The sequence below is a fragment of the Pezoporus occidentalis genome, unplaced genomic scaffold, assembly GCF_034315485.1.
Source record: "Pezoporus occidentalis ecotype Australia unplaced genomic scaffold, CSIRO_AGI_Poc_V1 ctg159, whole genome shotgun sequence".
NCBI classification, from domain to species: domain Eukaryota; kingdom Metazoa; phylum Chordata; class Aves; order Psittaciformes; family Psittacidae; genus Pezoporus; species Pezoporus occidentalis.
In genome coordinates, this window is record NW_026913415.1 from 2993893 (window position 1) to 3008562 (window position 14670).

The 14670-nt window shown below is 48.1% G+C and overlaps 2 protein-coding genes across 3 annotated transcripts; both read right to left on the bottom strand.

Annotated features, from left to right (window-relative positions):
- Positions 1-16: 16 nt before the first annotated feature.
- Positions 17-5202, bottom strand: PSMA4 (proteasome 20S subunit alpha 4). Of its 2 annotated transcripts, XM_062612268.1 has the most exons (9): positions 5071-5202; positions 4894-4934; positions 4601-4643; positions 3732-3894; positions 2346-2423; positions 2038-2126; positions 1044-1174; positions 711-834; positions 17-420 (listed from the first exon to the last, which is right to left on the bottom strand). In XM_062612268.1, the coding sequence occupies exons 2-9, from the start codon at positions 4894-4896 to the stop codon at positions 266-268; spliced, it is 786 nt and encodes a 261-aa protein (XP_062468252.1). In that variant the 5' UTR covers positions 4897-4934; positions 5071-5202; the 3' UTR covers positions 17-265. The 2 variants fall into 2 exon arrangements, with proteins under 2 accessions (XP_062468252.1, XP_062468253.1); XM_062612269.1 differs by lacking the exon at positions 5071-5202 and having other exon boundaries at positions 4894-4999.
- A 195-nt stretch (positions 5203-5397) lies between these two features.
- Positions 5398-10369, bottom strand: HYKK (hydroxylysine kinase). Its single transcript, XM_062612267.1, has 4 exons — positions 10004-10369; positions 9117-9259; positions 6644-6827; positions 5398-5947 (listed from the first exon to the last, which is right to left on the bottom strand). Exons 1-4 carry the CDS (start codon positions 10344-10346, stop codon positions 5460-5462), a joined length of 1158 nt encoding a protein of 385 aa, XP_062468251.1. The 5' UTR covers positions 10347-10369; the 3' UTR covers positions 5398-5459.
- Positions 10370-14670: the final 4301 nt, after the last annotated feature.

Consider the following 14670-nt stretch of genomic DNA (forward strand, 5'->3'; position numbering starts at 1 on the left):
TAAAGACACCCATCACTATTCTTCTTTAATTTTATTCCACAAAAAATAGAAAATGAAAGAAATAGAGTGTTCCAAGAATTAAAGCAACTATTGGTCAACGTAAGGAGCATGAAACTAATTATCTGAATGATGATTAAGGACCTGGTTCACTAAAAGTAATTCTGGGCCCTCTACAGCGTATTTGTAGGCTTCTACCAGCAGCAATACAGAATACCTTTTACTGAAGCAGGTCCTTTATTATCTACAGAACACTTCATTTCACGTTCTATTTCTCCTTCTCTTTTTGTTCTTTTTCCTTCTTTTCACGTTCAGCTTTTGCTTCCTCCTCCTCATGTTGTTTTATCAACTGTTCCACCTCCTTTTGCTTCAGAACCCTTATTAATGTCTTTCCGTTCTCTCTTGTCAGTGTTGCAATTTCAACTGAAACATATGGAACAGACAGAGGTGTTAAATTTTGTCCTTCAGACAGAGCAATCATCAGGAGGGTAAGATTTGTGGTTACAACTGACAGTGAAGCAGAAGGTTCTTCTCCTGCCTCTACAAAGCAGCCTGACTGGCAAGCCAGGGTAAGGCTGAGAGCTGCTGCATCTCCTAAAAGCATTTTTCACATGACAACTAAAAATCCAATAAAGCACATCAGGTCTCTATGTGTCCATTCTGTTTTCTGTTTTTAAGCAAATGGTGTTAGCCCATATTAGCAAACTGCTTACCTTTCTCTGCAGAGAGTTTGCTAACATCCATGGTTTTGTTTAGAACCTTAATGGCTAATGCCAGGGCAGTCTTTAAGGTCATTTCTCCTTCTTTGTAGTCTTGCTTCAGCATTGACACAGCTGCCTATAAATGTCACAGAAATCAGAACAATATCTTTAAGTCATCAACCAACAGTTACTTTTTACCAGACAGTGTCAATACATGAGTGTTTATACAGTTATCTCTTTCTGCTCTGTGCTAGTAATCAGCAACTCAGTTTAATTAGCAGAGTGCAATTTGCTTTTTGCTTGATATTTTGAGAGGAAAACCAAAAAACCCAGACCAGAACTTACAGCACTGTTATTCCCAATGCACGTAGCCTTCCACCCTCCATAATTTCCACTGGGATCACTTTGATACAGCTGAAATCCATAATGCTTATCCCAGCCAATATAGAGCAATGAAACACCAAAAGGACGTTTGCCTGTTGAAAAGAAGGCTGTTAGCGATCTAAATTTAGTCACCAGATTGGTCATGAGCAGCAGTTATTATCTTGGATTTCTTTCTCAAACCTAGTCCTTTGAACTGGGATTTAACAGACTCTTCTGCACTTCTGCTGCTCGAGATAAGCACCAGCATTTCCTTCTCAGGCATGGGCTGGGGGCGGGCAGCACAGATTTAGTTCATTTAACCCTAAGAGCAGCTCATTTCTGTCCCCACAAATTGTAATTTATCATCCCAGAACTTTAAGTAAAGACTTTATATCTAAAGCATGCAGCTTAGCTGTTAAAACCATGTAACTTAACAGGGTCAAAAGCCAGATACATAAAAAGGTCATTCTTTCACACTACATATGCGTAAAATACCAGAATCACCACTTCACCTACTGGGAAACTGTACTTGGGACATTATCTTCTAACACGTTGCTTGATTCACAGAAATGGTACTTTTTTAAGTGTCACACCATTGCTACCCCTACAGCTGGTCTTAATTTGAGATTCATTGTGCCATTATGCTGGATAGGCCCAAAATACTCGAAGGTTACATAGCAAACAATTCTCTGCTGGCCTTCTGCAGGCACTCACTTAGCCCAAGGGCACTCAAAGCACACTGTGCAGCGAGCTGGAATCCCAGCCATCATTTCTCACTCACTAAGAAGTAGCACCTTCAGCAGCGAAACAGTAACTGTGACCACCCACTTCCCTCTGAAATTTGGCTATTGTTTTTCCTTGGTTTAACTCGTGAAAGAAGTTCTTGGTAGAACTGCCCTGAGATTCAGATGCTCCAAATCATGTAAGAGAAACATTCCACAGACATTTAAAAGCACAAAGGTTCATCAGACTTCACCTCCAAACTGTGTGTAAGCCTGCTTGATATCACACAGGGCAGTGACCAGTTGTTCACAGGGAATGGGCTCTTGATACTGCAACAAGTACCTAACATGAAAGAGAAAAAGTCAAGTTTTCAAAGCTTGTTTTGCTGACAGTATCCTGCGTGGCATGTAACAAGTTCCTAAGTTAGAGCCTCTTTGATCTGGCAGTTTCATTTCAAACAATCTAATTCTGCTCTACTAAACACATGTTCATTTAGATTTAATACACAGAGTATCTGGCAGCACAGGGAAGTTAAACCACATTCAGTATTATCAGACCTACCTCTGAGCAATCAGTCTCAGTTCGTTTGTTAGAACGTTGGCATCCGAAGTGATTCCAGCAACACTGCAAGCCATATCCCTGCAATCAAAGCATATAAATTAACTGACTTCCTGTCAATCTCCAGCAAATGCTCACATCCTCATGCAGCAGTTCAAGCAGAACACCTCTCTGATCTAAACTACAGAGATGCCACAGAAAACACATTCATCAGCTCCTGCCTTTAGGGTACACCAGAAATATCGCATAACCACTCCATAAGAGCAGAGGTGGGCAGCAAAAAGCAAGCAAGTCAGTATGCTAGACATACAGTTGTGAGAAGAGGCTCCTGCCAAAGGTGGTTAAGTCCCAAGTATCTTTACAAGAGCCATTAGCTACACACAAGTGCGTGTCAGGAGTCCCCTGACTCAGCACTCTGCAATGCCAAGGGAGCCACAGAGACAGGAGAGGCCTTCAGCAGAAGATGCTGCTGACACATGGTGTTTGTGCAGCTGAAGCTTGGTGATCTTGATTTGATCTTAAGAAAAATAAGCTCTTCACATCCTGGTTTCATTATCTTTTAATTTAAGATCCCTTCTGCCCAATCTGAAATTCACCACGCAGAAAGGATGCAAGCAAAGTAATCCAGGTTATTTTGAACAAGTTCTTCTTCCAAAAGATGGCAAGGCTAGCCTAGGGGACTATTCCAGTGTGCCCCCTTGAAAACTCAGTGCTTCCCACAGCTCTAGCTGCTTTCAAGATCAACACAGGATGGGAGACTGACAGGATGAAAAGCTCTTTGTGCTTGATGTGCGCCTTCTGTCGACGATGGAGCTCCACCCCCCTTACAGGGGAGCGTAATCCTGAGAACTCTTTGTTCTGACACTGCAAATTTACCTTCCAGAGAGCTAAAAGGAAGTCATAACAGGGAAACGTATCACCTCTGCTTCAATTATGGCAAAGAAACCTACAGCACGTTTAACCCAGTTACCTTGTTCTCTTTGGATCACAAAGGAGAAAACAAAAACTTCAGGAGGATGCTGAGCTGGAACAGCATGGCAATTCTGGTGTGCATTCTTTATTCTGTGCCTCCAATGGTATTTTGTCAAACTGACAGTTCTCAGTTTCCCTACCTGCTACCATAATACCACCTTGTATGGGGTAACAACAAACAGGCTGTTCCACCTAGAACATTCTTCTAGAGGTTAAAAAACTAAAGGCAACATTTCTGTTCTAGAAGAACTACAGCAGTGAACAATGACAAGAGTCACACCTGCCTGAAACACTGCACAAGAAGAACAGTCACACCTCAAATCAAAGCAAGCCAGGGTGAATGCTAAAACAGCCAAGTACCAGCACTGCTCTGATACTGGTAACGTCACTGCGCAGCCCATCACCAGTTCAACTTACTCGTTCAGCTTATATATTTTCTCAGAGAAGAACACTTCATCAAGAAGCTTGTGAATGTTGCGTCTCTCTGCTGCAAGCAGAACGCCATCGTTTGCCAGAATTCCCAAGCAAGTGCCTGCGTGTCCAATGGCTTCCATTGCGTACTCAACTTGGTACAAGCGACCTAGGAAAGGATTTCAATGAGTGGCACCAAAAGCAACACTGAATGAGACCAAGTACGCAAAGTGACTTCAGTTTGCAAGAGTCTGACAAATGCTCATTGCACGACCTGGTCTGTCTTCTGCAGTCTGTCACCAGTTAATAGTGACTGAAGTGGTTGAAAAGGAGAACAAGTCAGAGAAAGAAAATCCACAAATCTGGTAAGGTAATACAGGGCATCACTAATGTGGGAAGCAGAACTGTGCTGCAGTAGAGCCAAAATGGATTGCCAATAATGAAAACACTTGACACTAGACATTTCAAGTCCATCCCATCTAAACAACAGAGAGTAGGAGCTGTTAGTACTTGTTTCAGCATGTGCAAGAGTAACAACGGGAGGTGTGATCACACCAGCAGAACGTTGTGCGCTCTGGGGTGTGTAGCAACAAACTCCACCATAGTCCAACAAAAGACGGCTGGTGAAGATTGCTCAAGTTATCCCAAAAGTGGGGCAGGCGGCATCACTCGCTGATGGGGCACAGTGCTGTTAAATTAGAGCAAGTCTGCGGGGCTGCCACTTTAGACCCTGCATGTCCTTACTTCTAGCAAATAAATATGATTTTATGCGCCACATATAGCTGGAAACACGCTGCAGTCAAGCATCACACAAGCTGTTTGTTACTTAGCTCTGAGAAGCTGGACAGAACAATGAGAGCGGGGTTAAAAAGTACCTTCAGGAGAAAATATGGTGGTTCTGGAGTCGTATCTTCGAGACTGCAAAAACCAACAGCTCGTTACATGTCCGCGTTCTCTCCCCACAAACCAGCACCCCACGGCCAGCGAGGCTCCGCGCCGCGCATCAAAGCAGTCCCGGCTGCCTCCGCGCAGGCCCCGCAGTGAGGCTCCGCTACCACCCACCCACCCGCCCCGCCCCACCGCACCGCAGCAGGCCGAGCCGTGACTCGGCGCGCCTCGCGGCCCAGCCAAGCCGCGGGAGGGGAGCCCGGCGGCGGCTGCCACTCACCATCGTGCCGGAGCCGCGCTGCGAGCGCCGGGGACGCGGGCCTGCAAGGGAGCACAGCGCGCGTCAAGCACGGCCACACTGCACAGTCATCCTCACCGCGCCGCGGGCCGCGCCCCGACAGCCCGCCCTTCACACCCGCCTTCCCCCCGTCCTCCCGTCCTCCCTCCCCGCACTCACTCGCGGCGGGCCGGAGCGGGCCGCTCGGCCAACGGGGTCAGGCGAGTCCGGTGCGGCCGCGAACAACCGGGCACCGACCGCCACCGCTGCGTCGGAAATGGCCGCCGCGCCTGCGCCGTGCGCCGGAGCTGGGCAGGGCCTACGGCGCCCTTCCCTCACGCCCCCCGGGGTGGGGCTGGCGAGAGTGCCCGCCCCCTCCCGCCGCAGCAGCCATAGCGCCCCCTGGCGGGAGGGCGGTGCGGAACACGCCGAGCGCGGGAACACGCCGAGCGCGGGAACACGCCGAGCGCGGGAGCACGCCGAGCGCGGGAGCACGCCGAGCGCGGGAACAGCTCCGGCGCCCGCAGCGCCGCCTTTATTGCACGAGCCGGGTGTCACCTTGCCGGGACTCAGCGGTCACCCGCGGCCCCGCCGCTGGGCTCGGCCGCTGCCCGGTGCCCGTACGCTGCGGCAGTCTCAAACCACGTCTTCTCGACAGCTTCTTGGCCCACCTCGAACATGCTCATGAGGTGCCTCCAGCCGGTTCTGGCGGTGACCATGAGGTACTCCCTGTTGTCGGGGTACAGCAGCGCCGTGTGTGCGGCTATGACGAGGGACTGCGCGAACCTCCCGCTCACCAGCAGGAAGAGGGCGCCGCGCTCCGCCGCCGTGAGCGGAAGGACGCTCTCGAAGCCCGCCAGGACGTGCCCCCCGACGGGCAGAGGGTCGGAGCTCTCGATCATCATGTACATGATCGCTATGGCCACTTCGAACACGTAATACCCGTAACTCATGTCGCTGAAATCCAGGATGCCCGACACCCTGTACTGAGGAGGGTGCTCCAGGGAACTGGGCTCTACTAGAATGTTGTGGTCATTCAGATCACCATGATTGATACCTAAACGGGGAAGAAAGAGAAACCGTATGTAATAATTATCAAACAGCAGAATGCATTCCCCCTCCACCCCCCATTTCTAAGTGAAACAGCTTTGAAAGGACACACAGAAGTTCAGACTGACACTTCAGCCACAACACTGAAGTTGTGACAACACCAACTCCAGTCTCCTCCAGCACAAATACTGCACTTCCTGGGCACCTCATCCCACTAAGAGGTGAACAGACAGCAAATAAGGACGGAACATGACAGGAGCTTCTTCTGCTCTGGTACCACCTGTGACAAGGCTACGTGTGCTCCAAACACAGAACAGCAGTTTTCACATTAACAAACTGCCAAATCATCAACATCAATGGGAATCAAACTGCAGAAGTAGGATTAAATGGTTATTTGGGCCTCTCTGGAAGGAAGGGGTGTACTCTAAGTGTTCTCGTTAAGCTCATCTAGTAGCATGAGTATCATCACCTAAACAGGAAGCAACCTCATCAGAAACAGAAAGAACTGAACCTACCTCTGGACAGCACATTGCTCCCTGCTGATCCTGTGCTGTGTTTGCCCTGCACAATGTCTGCACGTGTCTAACTAGGGATGAAGGATGCTGCTTTTTCACTTTTGCTTTTCCCCCTCCCAGACCCAAACACCTGTAAGAAATGTCAGTGTCTCGCTTCAACACAACTACAATGAGAATGAAGTACTCACAGGCTCGGAAACTGCTGAGCTTGGGTACCACTTTCCCTTTGAACTGCTCAATGACTTGTTCCACAAGTTCACGGTATTTGTTCTGGCCCAAGGCATAAATGTACTGATCCAGCAGAGGAACGTTTGCCAGGTTCCAGATGAACTGACCTCGATGCAGACTTTTTACTGATGGATGATGGAATTTCTATGGAAAACACACAAGGTAGAATAGGCCATAAGTAAAAATCTTGGGTTTGTGATCAAAGGTCTTGATTCAAACCCCCTATTAACTTTTAACAGGTTTCTGATGAGACCCACTAAAAAGCACCGTGACTTTGACCACTGCTTCATAGCAAGTAAAAGTAAATACAAGTAAAAGAATAACCTGAAGAAGGGTTAAGGGAAGCATCTTAATATCTGCATACAACCTGAATGGGTTTTCTCCCATTTTTGAGGTACAAAGATTGTCTTAAGTCACTGGTCATTAATTTAACACCGATACTGACTTTCTGTAGTGTGACATTATGCAGTGACTGGGAGGCTTTGCCGAGTCCCACACTGGCAGAGCCTGGACCACACAGCCTGCAGGGAACACGCACACTCTGCATGCATTTAAACACGGCAGCTTCTAAGGACAAGCGTTAGGATCATCTGGTACATGAAGAAATACTGAGGAAGGGAGTGCTTTACGGAGGTGCTGGACAGAGCTTTATTGTTAAGAACATCTCCCGTGGTGCATCCAGGCAGCCTAAGTATTTTAAACAAGTAAGGTCTTTAACCTCTTTCTCACTAGCAATGAAAAAGGTGGTTTGGAAAGTGACATTCGGGGAGGAAACCTTTCTCTCCCACTGCATACATACTGTGCTTATCCTTGAATCCTCTAATGCTTGGCAAGGCAGTTTTAGGGCCAGATTCTACCAGTGCATAGGGCAAATAACAATCAAAAAACAAGAGTAGCTGTCTTCCTCCTAAATATAAGCCTATGCTTGTAATTAAGGCTCTTTAAGATAGTTAAATGATAGCCAAAACTGGAACTGTGTGAAAAAGTAAGGCACATGATCAAGCATAAGCCAAAAATCACCATACAGGATCCCTGCAGCTGTATGAAGCACCACACTGGTAGGAGAACAGCAACCAGTGTGGTCTTCCCAGCACAAATCAGACATTCCAGTAAGCTTCCCTTGGGTTACCAGGGGCATGAAGGGTAAGACAAAGACAGGAGCCCTTGTTATTGTAAAGCCACAGGCAGTCACTTCACAGGCACAAACTTCTCTCCATTTAGAGGCTATGAGGCATATCCAAGCAAGGGAGACGGCAGCAGAGGAAGTGGTGGAATCTGTGCTGTGCACAAGACAACGCATGGCCCATGGCTGCGCCGGCAAGTTGGCCAAGTGGGTTAATGGGTAGAAAAGCCAGGCTGTATTTTCTGACCTGTCATCAGAAAACTTAACGCCTTAGGGGTTCTTGTTGGTGTCAGTGATACTGTGAAGTTTTGACAGTGGTGACTGGAGTTTTCCTTCTTTTGAATGGAAAACCTTGGAGGGTGATAATCCATTTGTTAAGGGCCTCCGGAGCCTTTCCCATCAAAATTTGCTCTCTCATCAACTATTTCCTCCTTAGCAGGACAAGTCACAGGCATCCTTTGAGACTGGCTGGTCTATAAGAACTGTTTTAATCGCATTATAAGAGCATGCCCAGAGCATTAAGACAGCAACAGTACATTATCCTTCCCAACTGGAAATTGCCCCTGTAATTTCAGAATGTGGTTAGTAAAGCTGGCAGTTCACATTTCATAATTGTCTGGAGCTGGCAGCCAGAACATGAGAAGGAAAGGTTAATGAAAGGCAATAAATAATGAAAGAGTTCTTTTATGTATCAAACTTAATTACTGCCTGATTTATCAGCTTCATTATCATGTATAGTTACAGAGTAAAGAAAGAACTCACTTTGCATTAAGATTATTTGACTGGGAGTGGGGCAAATGAGATAAGTGTCACAAATCTCTGTTCATTGGCACTGGGAGGGAAGGAACCAACTGTTCCTGGTGTTAAATGGTCACGGTTCTACTGAGCAGGAGGACAGCAAGCCAAAGTGAATTCAAAGCAACAGACCAGGCAGCTGTGCCCGATGTGCATGATACAGAAATGCTTTACATGCTTCTAGTTTGAGAACCCCAGGGTTCCCTATCCTCATTTGCCAGGTTTGCAACACCAAACAGGGGAGTTTTGCAGGAGTAAAGAGAAACCCTTCTCACCCTGCTCACAGCACAAAGCTGCATTGCAAGAGGAGCACCAACACCCTGTCATAAGCACCAGCTGGTCATGTTACTTGGGGAAATGATTTGGGCTCAGAGGCTGGCACCCAAAAGATGAATTAAGCTGACAACTCCATCCACCAACTTGACCTTTGCAGATGAGGAAAGCACACAGCAAGCACAAGAAGAAATAGAGAGGAGTTCATTGAGCAATGTGAGGCTGCAGGGATGACAACCCACCTCTGCGAGAGCTGTATCCAGGCTGGCAGCAAGCTTGCCAATCTCATAGAACACCTGAGGGGTTGTGGCCACCTTTGCTACCGGCGTGCCCGGCAGGTAAGTCAGCAGCCTGACCAGGTACTTCTTGTGCCCAGGGCCACCATCTAACAAGGGAAGAGAGACCCTGCCAGTCACTTTGATACACACTATCGAGTATTAGTTAATGCCAGAGGCAAAAAGGGTTTATCCCAGTGTAGAAGTCATCAGGGATAGCTGATGAAACAGATGTCATTCAAAGACCTGATTCACCAGAATGCTATAGGATGATGTGCAGACCTTCTGCACTGGACTTGGAGTCTTTGTGCTAGGGATTAACTCTGCATACAGCAGGTTCCCTCCTGTGCCAATGACCCCCTCTTACACAGTTGTGCAGCAGAACAGGGAACCCCGGGACTCCCGGCTTTTGATGGGAAGTTACAGTCAAAGCAGAAGCAGAATGTCAATGCAGTATTTCTTCCAAGCACTGTTAGAACAGTTTTTTGCCCCACAGATGGGCTGGAACTGTGTTTTACCCCATTCTGTAGGGAAATCATTTGTAACATCACTTAGCCAGTGAGGCTTTCTTCCTTCTCTTGTGCTCAGAACAGATCAGATCAACGCTTTCTCCATTACACTGAGGTTGTTTCCTAAGTGTTTGCATAGTTAATTGTTATTTTCTCTGAGTTGCTCTCCTGGCATTGTAAGTTTGGACTATTATGGCTGGACATACAGGTCACCTGATACATAACCCCTAGTATTTAGAAGTATCCCTAGAGTTCCACTTTAGCACGTGCATGGCATCCCATACAGCAAGCTCCTGCCAAGCTCAGGGTGGCAGTGGGGCAGTAAAGGTGCTCACAACCGCTCACCTGACTCCAGAGACATGATGTCACCACCTTTTGTAAGATAAGGGGTAGCTGAAGGAAAGCCTTTGGCGCTGAGAAACATCATGGCCTGGGTCTGCACTTCAATGAGGTCTGGCTGCTGGCTGTCCTCCGAGTTGGTGATTTTGAGGACGTATTCGTCAGCACCTCCATCAGCACCTTCGCTTCTCGGGACACACACGTGGAAGTTCTGATCGTCATAGCTGGGGAGCGGCCTGACCCGAGACACCTTCAACCCAAACACCCTGTCCACCAGCGCAGGCACGTCTCCTTCACCAAGGGCTGGTTTGGTGAATACCTGCAGGTGACGGTCGTTTCCAGAGGACATCCTGTCTCTAGAAGGGAAAGAGAAGCGGGACGCTCTCATCCATGTTCCGACACCAGAAGCAGCAATCACTGCAACAAAGCACATTCAGGGCTGGGAGAAGAGCCTCCTGCATTTATTAATCAAGCAAAGAGCACCCACTAAGCCAGGCCGGGTTCCTTACGTTGCAGTTTCTTGCCAGCTGCTTACTCTGTACCCCCCCCCCCCAAAGCCTTCCATAGGAATGCACTCAGTATGGTCAGACCAGGGAGACGTGAGGAGCTTATTAATCAGGACCCTTTCTACCCCAGCTAATTTGCAGTCGCAGCCTAACCCGGCACGCTGCGACCCAGGGATGGTTTCCCGAGAGCCAGAGCTGCCGAACCGCTGCCCGGAGCTCCTGGATCCGCACCTGCAGGAGACAAGCGCAGCTCAGGACCCCTCACAGCACACGGGCTCCTCCCGCCCGCCCGCCCGCGGCCTGCACAACGAACCCACGGGCGCTCGATCGCTCTCTGCCGCTCCTGCTCTGCCGCCTGCCCGGCTGCTGAGCTCCGAGCCCCGGCCCCGGCCCCGGCCCCGGCAGCGACCCTTGGACCGCGCGGGAGCCGCCCCAAGCTCTGCCCCGCCGGGGAGCCCCGGGGCCTGCGCGGCCCCCCCCGCCCGCAGCGCCCCTCTCGGCCGAGCCGCCTCAGGCGGACGGGCCCATGGACCCTGCGGCCTGGCCCGCGGGAAGCGGCGGAGGAACCGGACACCCCTCGTAGCGGCCTGGCTCCAGGCAGCGGGAGAGGGAAGGCGCAGGGCCCGGGGAGGAGCGGGCTCCCGCTGCCACAGACCCACGGGGATGATCCCGTTTAAATCCCTCCATGAGCGGAGGGGTCAAAGCACAAGGCCGGTGCTGAGCCCAGCCTTTAGCCTGTAGCACAGTCCTCACTGGGAAGACCGGCCCAGGCCCGGAGAGCTTTACGTCTCATTATGTGTACGTACAAAGCCCACACTTCACATTAACTGTCCAGATGGATGCACAAATCTCTACCTTTAATTACTGCATATTTCTGAAATCTGCAATAATTGAGATCCAGCTAGGACAGAGTGAGGAATCTGAGGGTAAAAAGGGGAAAAACTCTTGGTTTTAAGTAAACCAGCCACAATTTCAGCAATACCTGTAATAACAAGGATGTTACATTGAAAACCTTGCTTTATCCAATAGGGAATTTAGAAAAGGGAAGCAAATAAAGTTCCTTGGTTTCCTGTTCCCAGTGTCACAGCACATCACTGAAGGTGCCTGACCAACCAATACGTTTCACCACTTCATTCGCCCCTCACCCCCAGAAATCACACCGGTGTGTCTCAGGAATAAAGGAGCTCCAGTAAATATTAAGGCTCCTTCTCTCCATCCCCAAGGCTGGTGATGGTTTGCCTTACTGGAACAAAACGGACAGAGCAGGAAAGCGTTCTTGCTGTTACGGACTTGATACGTAGCACTTTACAGAACAAACTGAATACACTCCTGCTGCCTGTAAGCAACCCGTGGGTGCACGTGGCAGGCTGGTACCTCACTAGGCTCGCCTTTGTTGCCATCCAGGCAGTAGTGCCAAGATTCCGTACCTACAGGCTTCCGTGCTTCGGTGTTCCGGGGGAAAGCTCACTGCCCTTGCAAGGCAACAACACCCAGGACTGAGGCTGGACTTTGGCCCCTCGCCCTTAGCTGTAAGAAAGATCAGACTTGAGTAACTGAGCGTCTCACGTGCTAAAAGGCAGTCTTCAGAGGCGTGCCCAGATCACTTGTGGAGGTCTTGTCATAGCGGTGAGCTCTACGTGCCGTAACCATACTCCTGGTCAGCAGCTGGCTTTAACACAGGATCTCATCTCGAGTCTACATTAAAGTCGACATCTTCCTGAAGAACAAACAGGTTAATAAAAAAAGCACCTGATATAGTTATAATAGACTGGTACCTGGAGCTCAGCCAACCTAGGACACATCTTCTTACAGCAACTAAACACACTTTGGAAGCCCGTAAGACACTCCTCAAGGAGAAAACACAACACAGTTATTCTCTTTTCCTTACCCACCCCACCCTTTCACACCACTTTAAGTGTATTTTATACAATGAAATCAAACCAGATGGTAACATACAAGAAGTGTGATACAATTTTCTTTATTAAAAATAATTTACAGCATCAGTAACATTTTATGCACAATTGTCATCAGTTGAACTTAAGATATATCTATACAATACTTAACTGAACTTAAAACACTGTTCTGCTGGCTTTAAACGGCAGACACTGGTTTGCAGCTGCTTAAATATGATTAATATATATAGTTTCATGTCCTTATACTTAGGTGTAAAATGTATAAACATCAATGCTCTCCCAAAGCTTCATAGTTCGGGAGGGGGATGGAAGGAGAGGGGCGCAAGGAGAGAAGACATTTAGAAAAGCAGGAACAGGTTCTTCCCCAAATCAAAATGGAGAGAAGCCAAGGTTAAATACACCCAACACACCAGTCGTACCCTCAGAAAGGGACATTTCCTCCTGTGCTGCCAGATACCATAGAGGTCTAATCGAACACTGGGGTTTTTGTGTGTGATCACAGCAACTGCTCTGACTGTACCATACCCTGCCACTGCCAGAAAGTAGGCATCACTCCTGCCCAGCTAAAGCTCACAGGTCCTCGTAGTGTGTCCAAAGTTAAACATCTCCCCTTGGCTGCAGGGCTGGTGGACAGTGCTCACGGGAAAGGGGACAGGCACACAAGTGTCACCTTTATGTGGGTGATGGGCACCTGCGAGGGGCTGCTCGTCACAGCACCCACACTTCAGGTGTGCAGGTCTGACAGGGGGGAGGCAGCATGCACACCTGCCAAAGGTGCCACTCACTTGGGCATATGTAGGGCTGGACCCCCTGCAACAACCACAGCAGGAGCCTGAGGCTGAACAGCAACTGTGCCAAAGCACAGCTCCAACGGGGTCCTTCACTGATTTTAAGACAGAGGAGTGCAGCAAAATTAAAGTAGTTGCTATGGTTATGAACCCCATTGTGTTTTTAAAAGATGACTAGCTTTATGGATAGTGACATCTCATGAAATTGCACTAAAATACACAAAACTGCTTTACCTCCACAGGGCTGCATCACTGCCTCCTCCTGAAGCAAGAGCATATCAGTGCACTAGAGAGGGCAGGGGCTGTGTTCCATTCCAGCATCAGCCACCACACGTGTTTCCAACGGCTTGTCATGGTTTTATTCATCATCTGCACGAAGCAACATTTTGTGCCAGCAACAAATTCCTATCTGCTCCCCAGTAACAAACAGTTTCTTGAACTGAATCATACCTTTGAGCTGGGGAAAAGAATAGTGTTAGACACTGCTGTGCAAGAAATAAGATCTGCTCAATAACTCTGGATAAAATTAGCATGTGTACCACACAACAGAAACTCATTCAGCATCCATTTGAACACGGTATTTAAAAAGGCATTGATTCATCATCCGAATCAGTGGTACGAGTCACTGGAATGTTTTTATCTGGACTAAAAGAAAACCACAGCAAAACTAGTGAAATACAGAAACAGACTATATAGAACTTGAAACTTCAGGGAACTCTGTCCAATAAAGTAAAAAAGGCGTATCACGGTTATGCCAGTGAAGTCAAAGTAATTCATTTGAACTGCCACAAAACAATGTCTTGTGACCATGTAATTATGGCAGGGTCAGGTTTAAGGAATGTCAGAAACACACTATTTAAAGATTTGAATGGTGCATCTACTACCTTCATGTCTGGTTATAAACTGGAAGCAGAGGTAAGCTAAATACAGTTCTCTTGGAAGTTCTGATATTTAAGACCATGCTTATCAAGAATGACAGGTCTTAAAGCTTGACACTTTCTAATCAAGTTACTGCAGCTTTGTCCTTCAAAAGAAATTAATCTCCGTAAATCCTAAGTGGTGGCATGAAGCTTTTCAAGATACAGGAACACAGAAACAGGGAAGACTCACTTGGGCAGATTAGAAGCTGTCAGTGCTTAGGTAACTGGTAAAACAAGCACTTGTGCAGACACTGTGCATCTTCTGTCAGTAGTCAATAAGGAACAGGGCTTTTCTCATCAGTGTGCTGACCATTACATTTATGGAAGCTGCGATGGCACAAGAGCCAGGTTTGTTCAGTGGTCTGGGATTTCAGCAGGGGAACTTGATGCTTGTTTGGAAGAGCCGTAAACTAACAGCAGATGATAAAGCAGAATGGCTGCCTCAACTATAACTTATTAGACATGGGTCATCTTTAAAGCACAAGAATTTAAACAGTCCTAATGTTTTTAGAGGTACTTTGCCTAATGATATTGAAGACAGCACAG

Excerpts from the sequence above, each read along its gene's own strand:
- PSMA4 (XM_062612268.1), bottom strand. Across the intron at positions 1,175-2,037 it reads GGCTTACACACAGTTTGGAG|GCAAACGTCCTTTTGGTGTT; the intron begins GTGAAGTCTGAT and ends TCTTTTCAACAG. Across the intron at positions 835-1,043 it reads GCATTGGGAATAACAGTGCT|GCAGCTGTGTCAATGCTGAA; the intron begins GTAAGTTCTGGT and ends TGACATTTATAG.
- HYKK (XM_062612267.1), bottom strand. The coding sequence starts at position 10,346 with ATGTCCTCTGGAAACGACCGTCACCTGCAGGTATTCACCAAACCAGCC. Across the intron at positions 9,260-10,003 it reads CATCATGTCTCTGGAGTCAG|ATGGTGGCCCTGGGCACAAG; the intron begins GTGAGCGGTTGT and ends TTCCCTTGTTAG. Across the intron at positions 6,828-9,116 it reads TGGATACAGCTCTCGCAGAG|AAATTCCATCATCCATCAGT; the intron begins GTGGGTTGTCAT and ends TGTTTTCCATAG.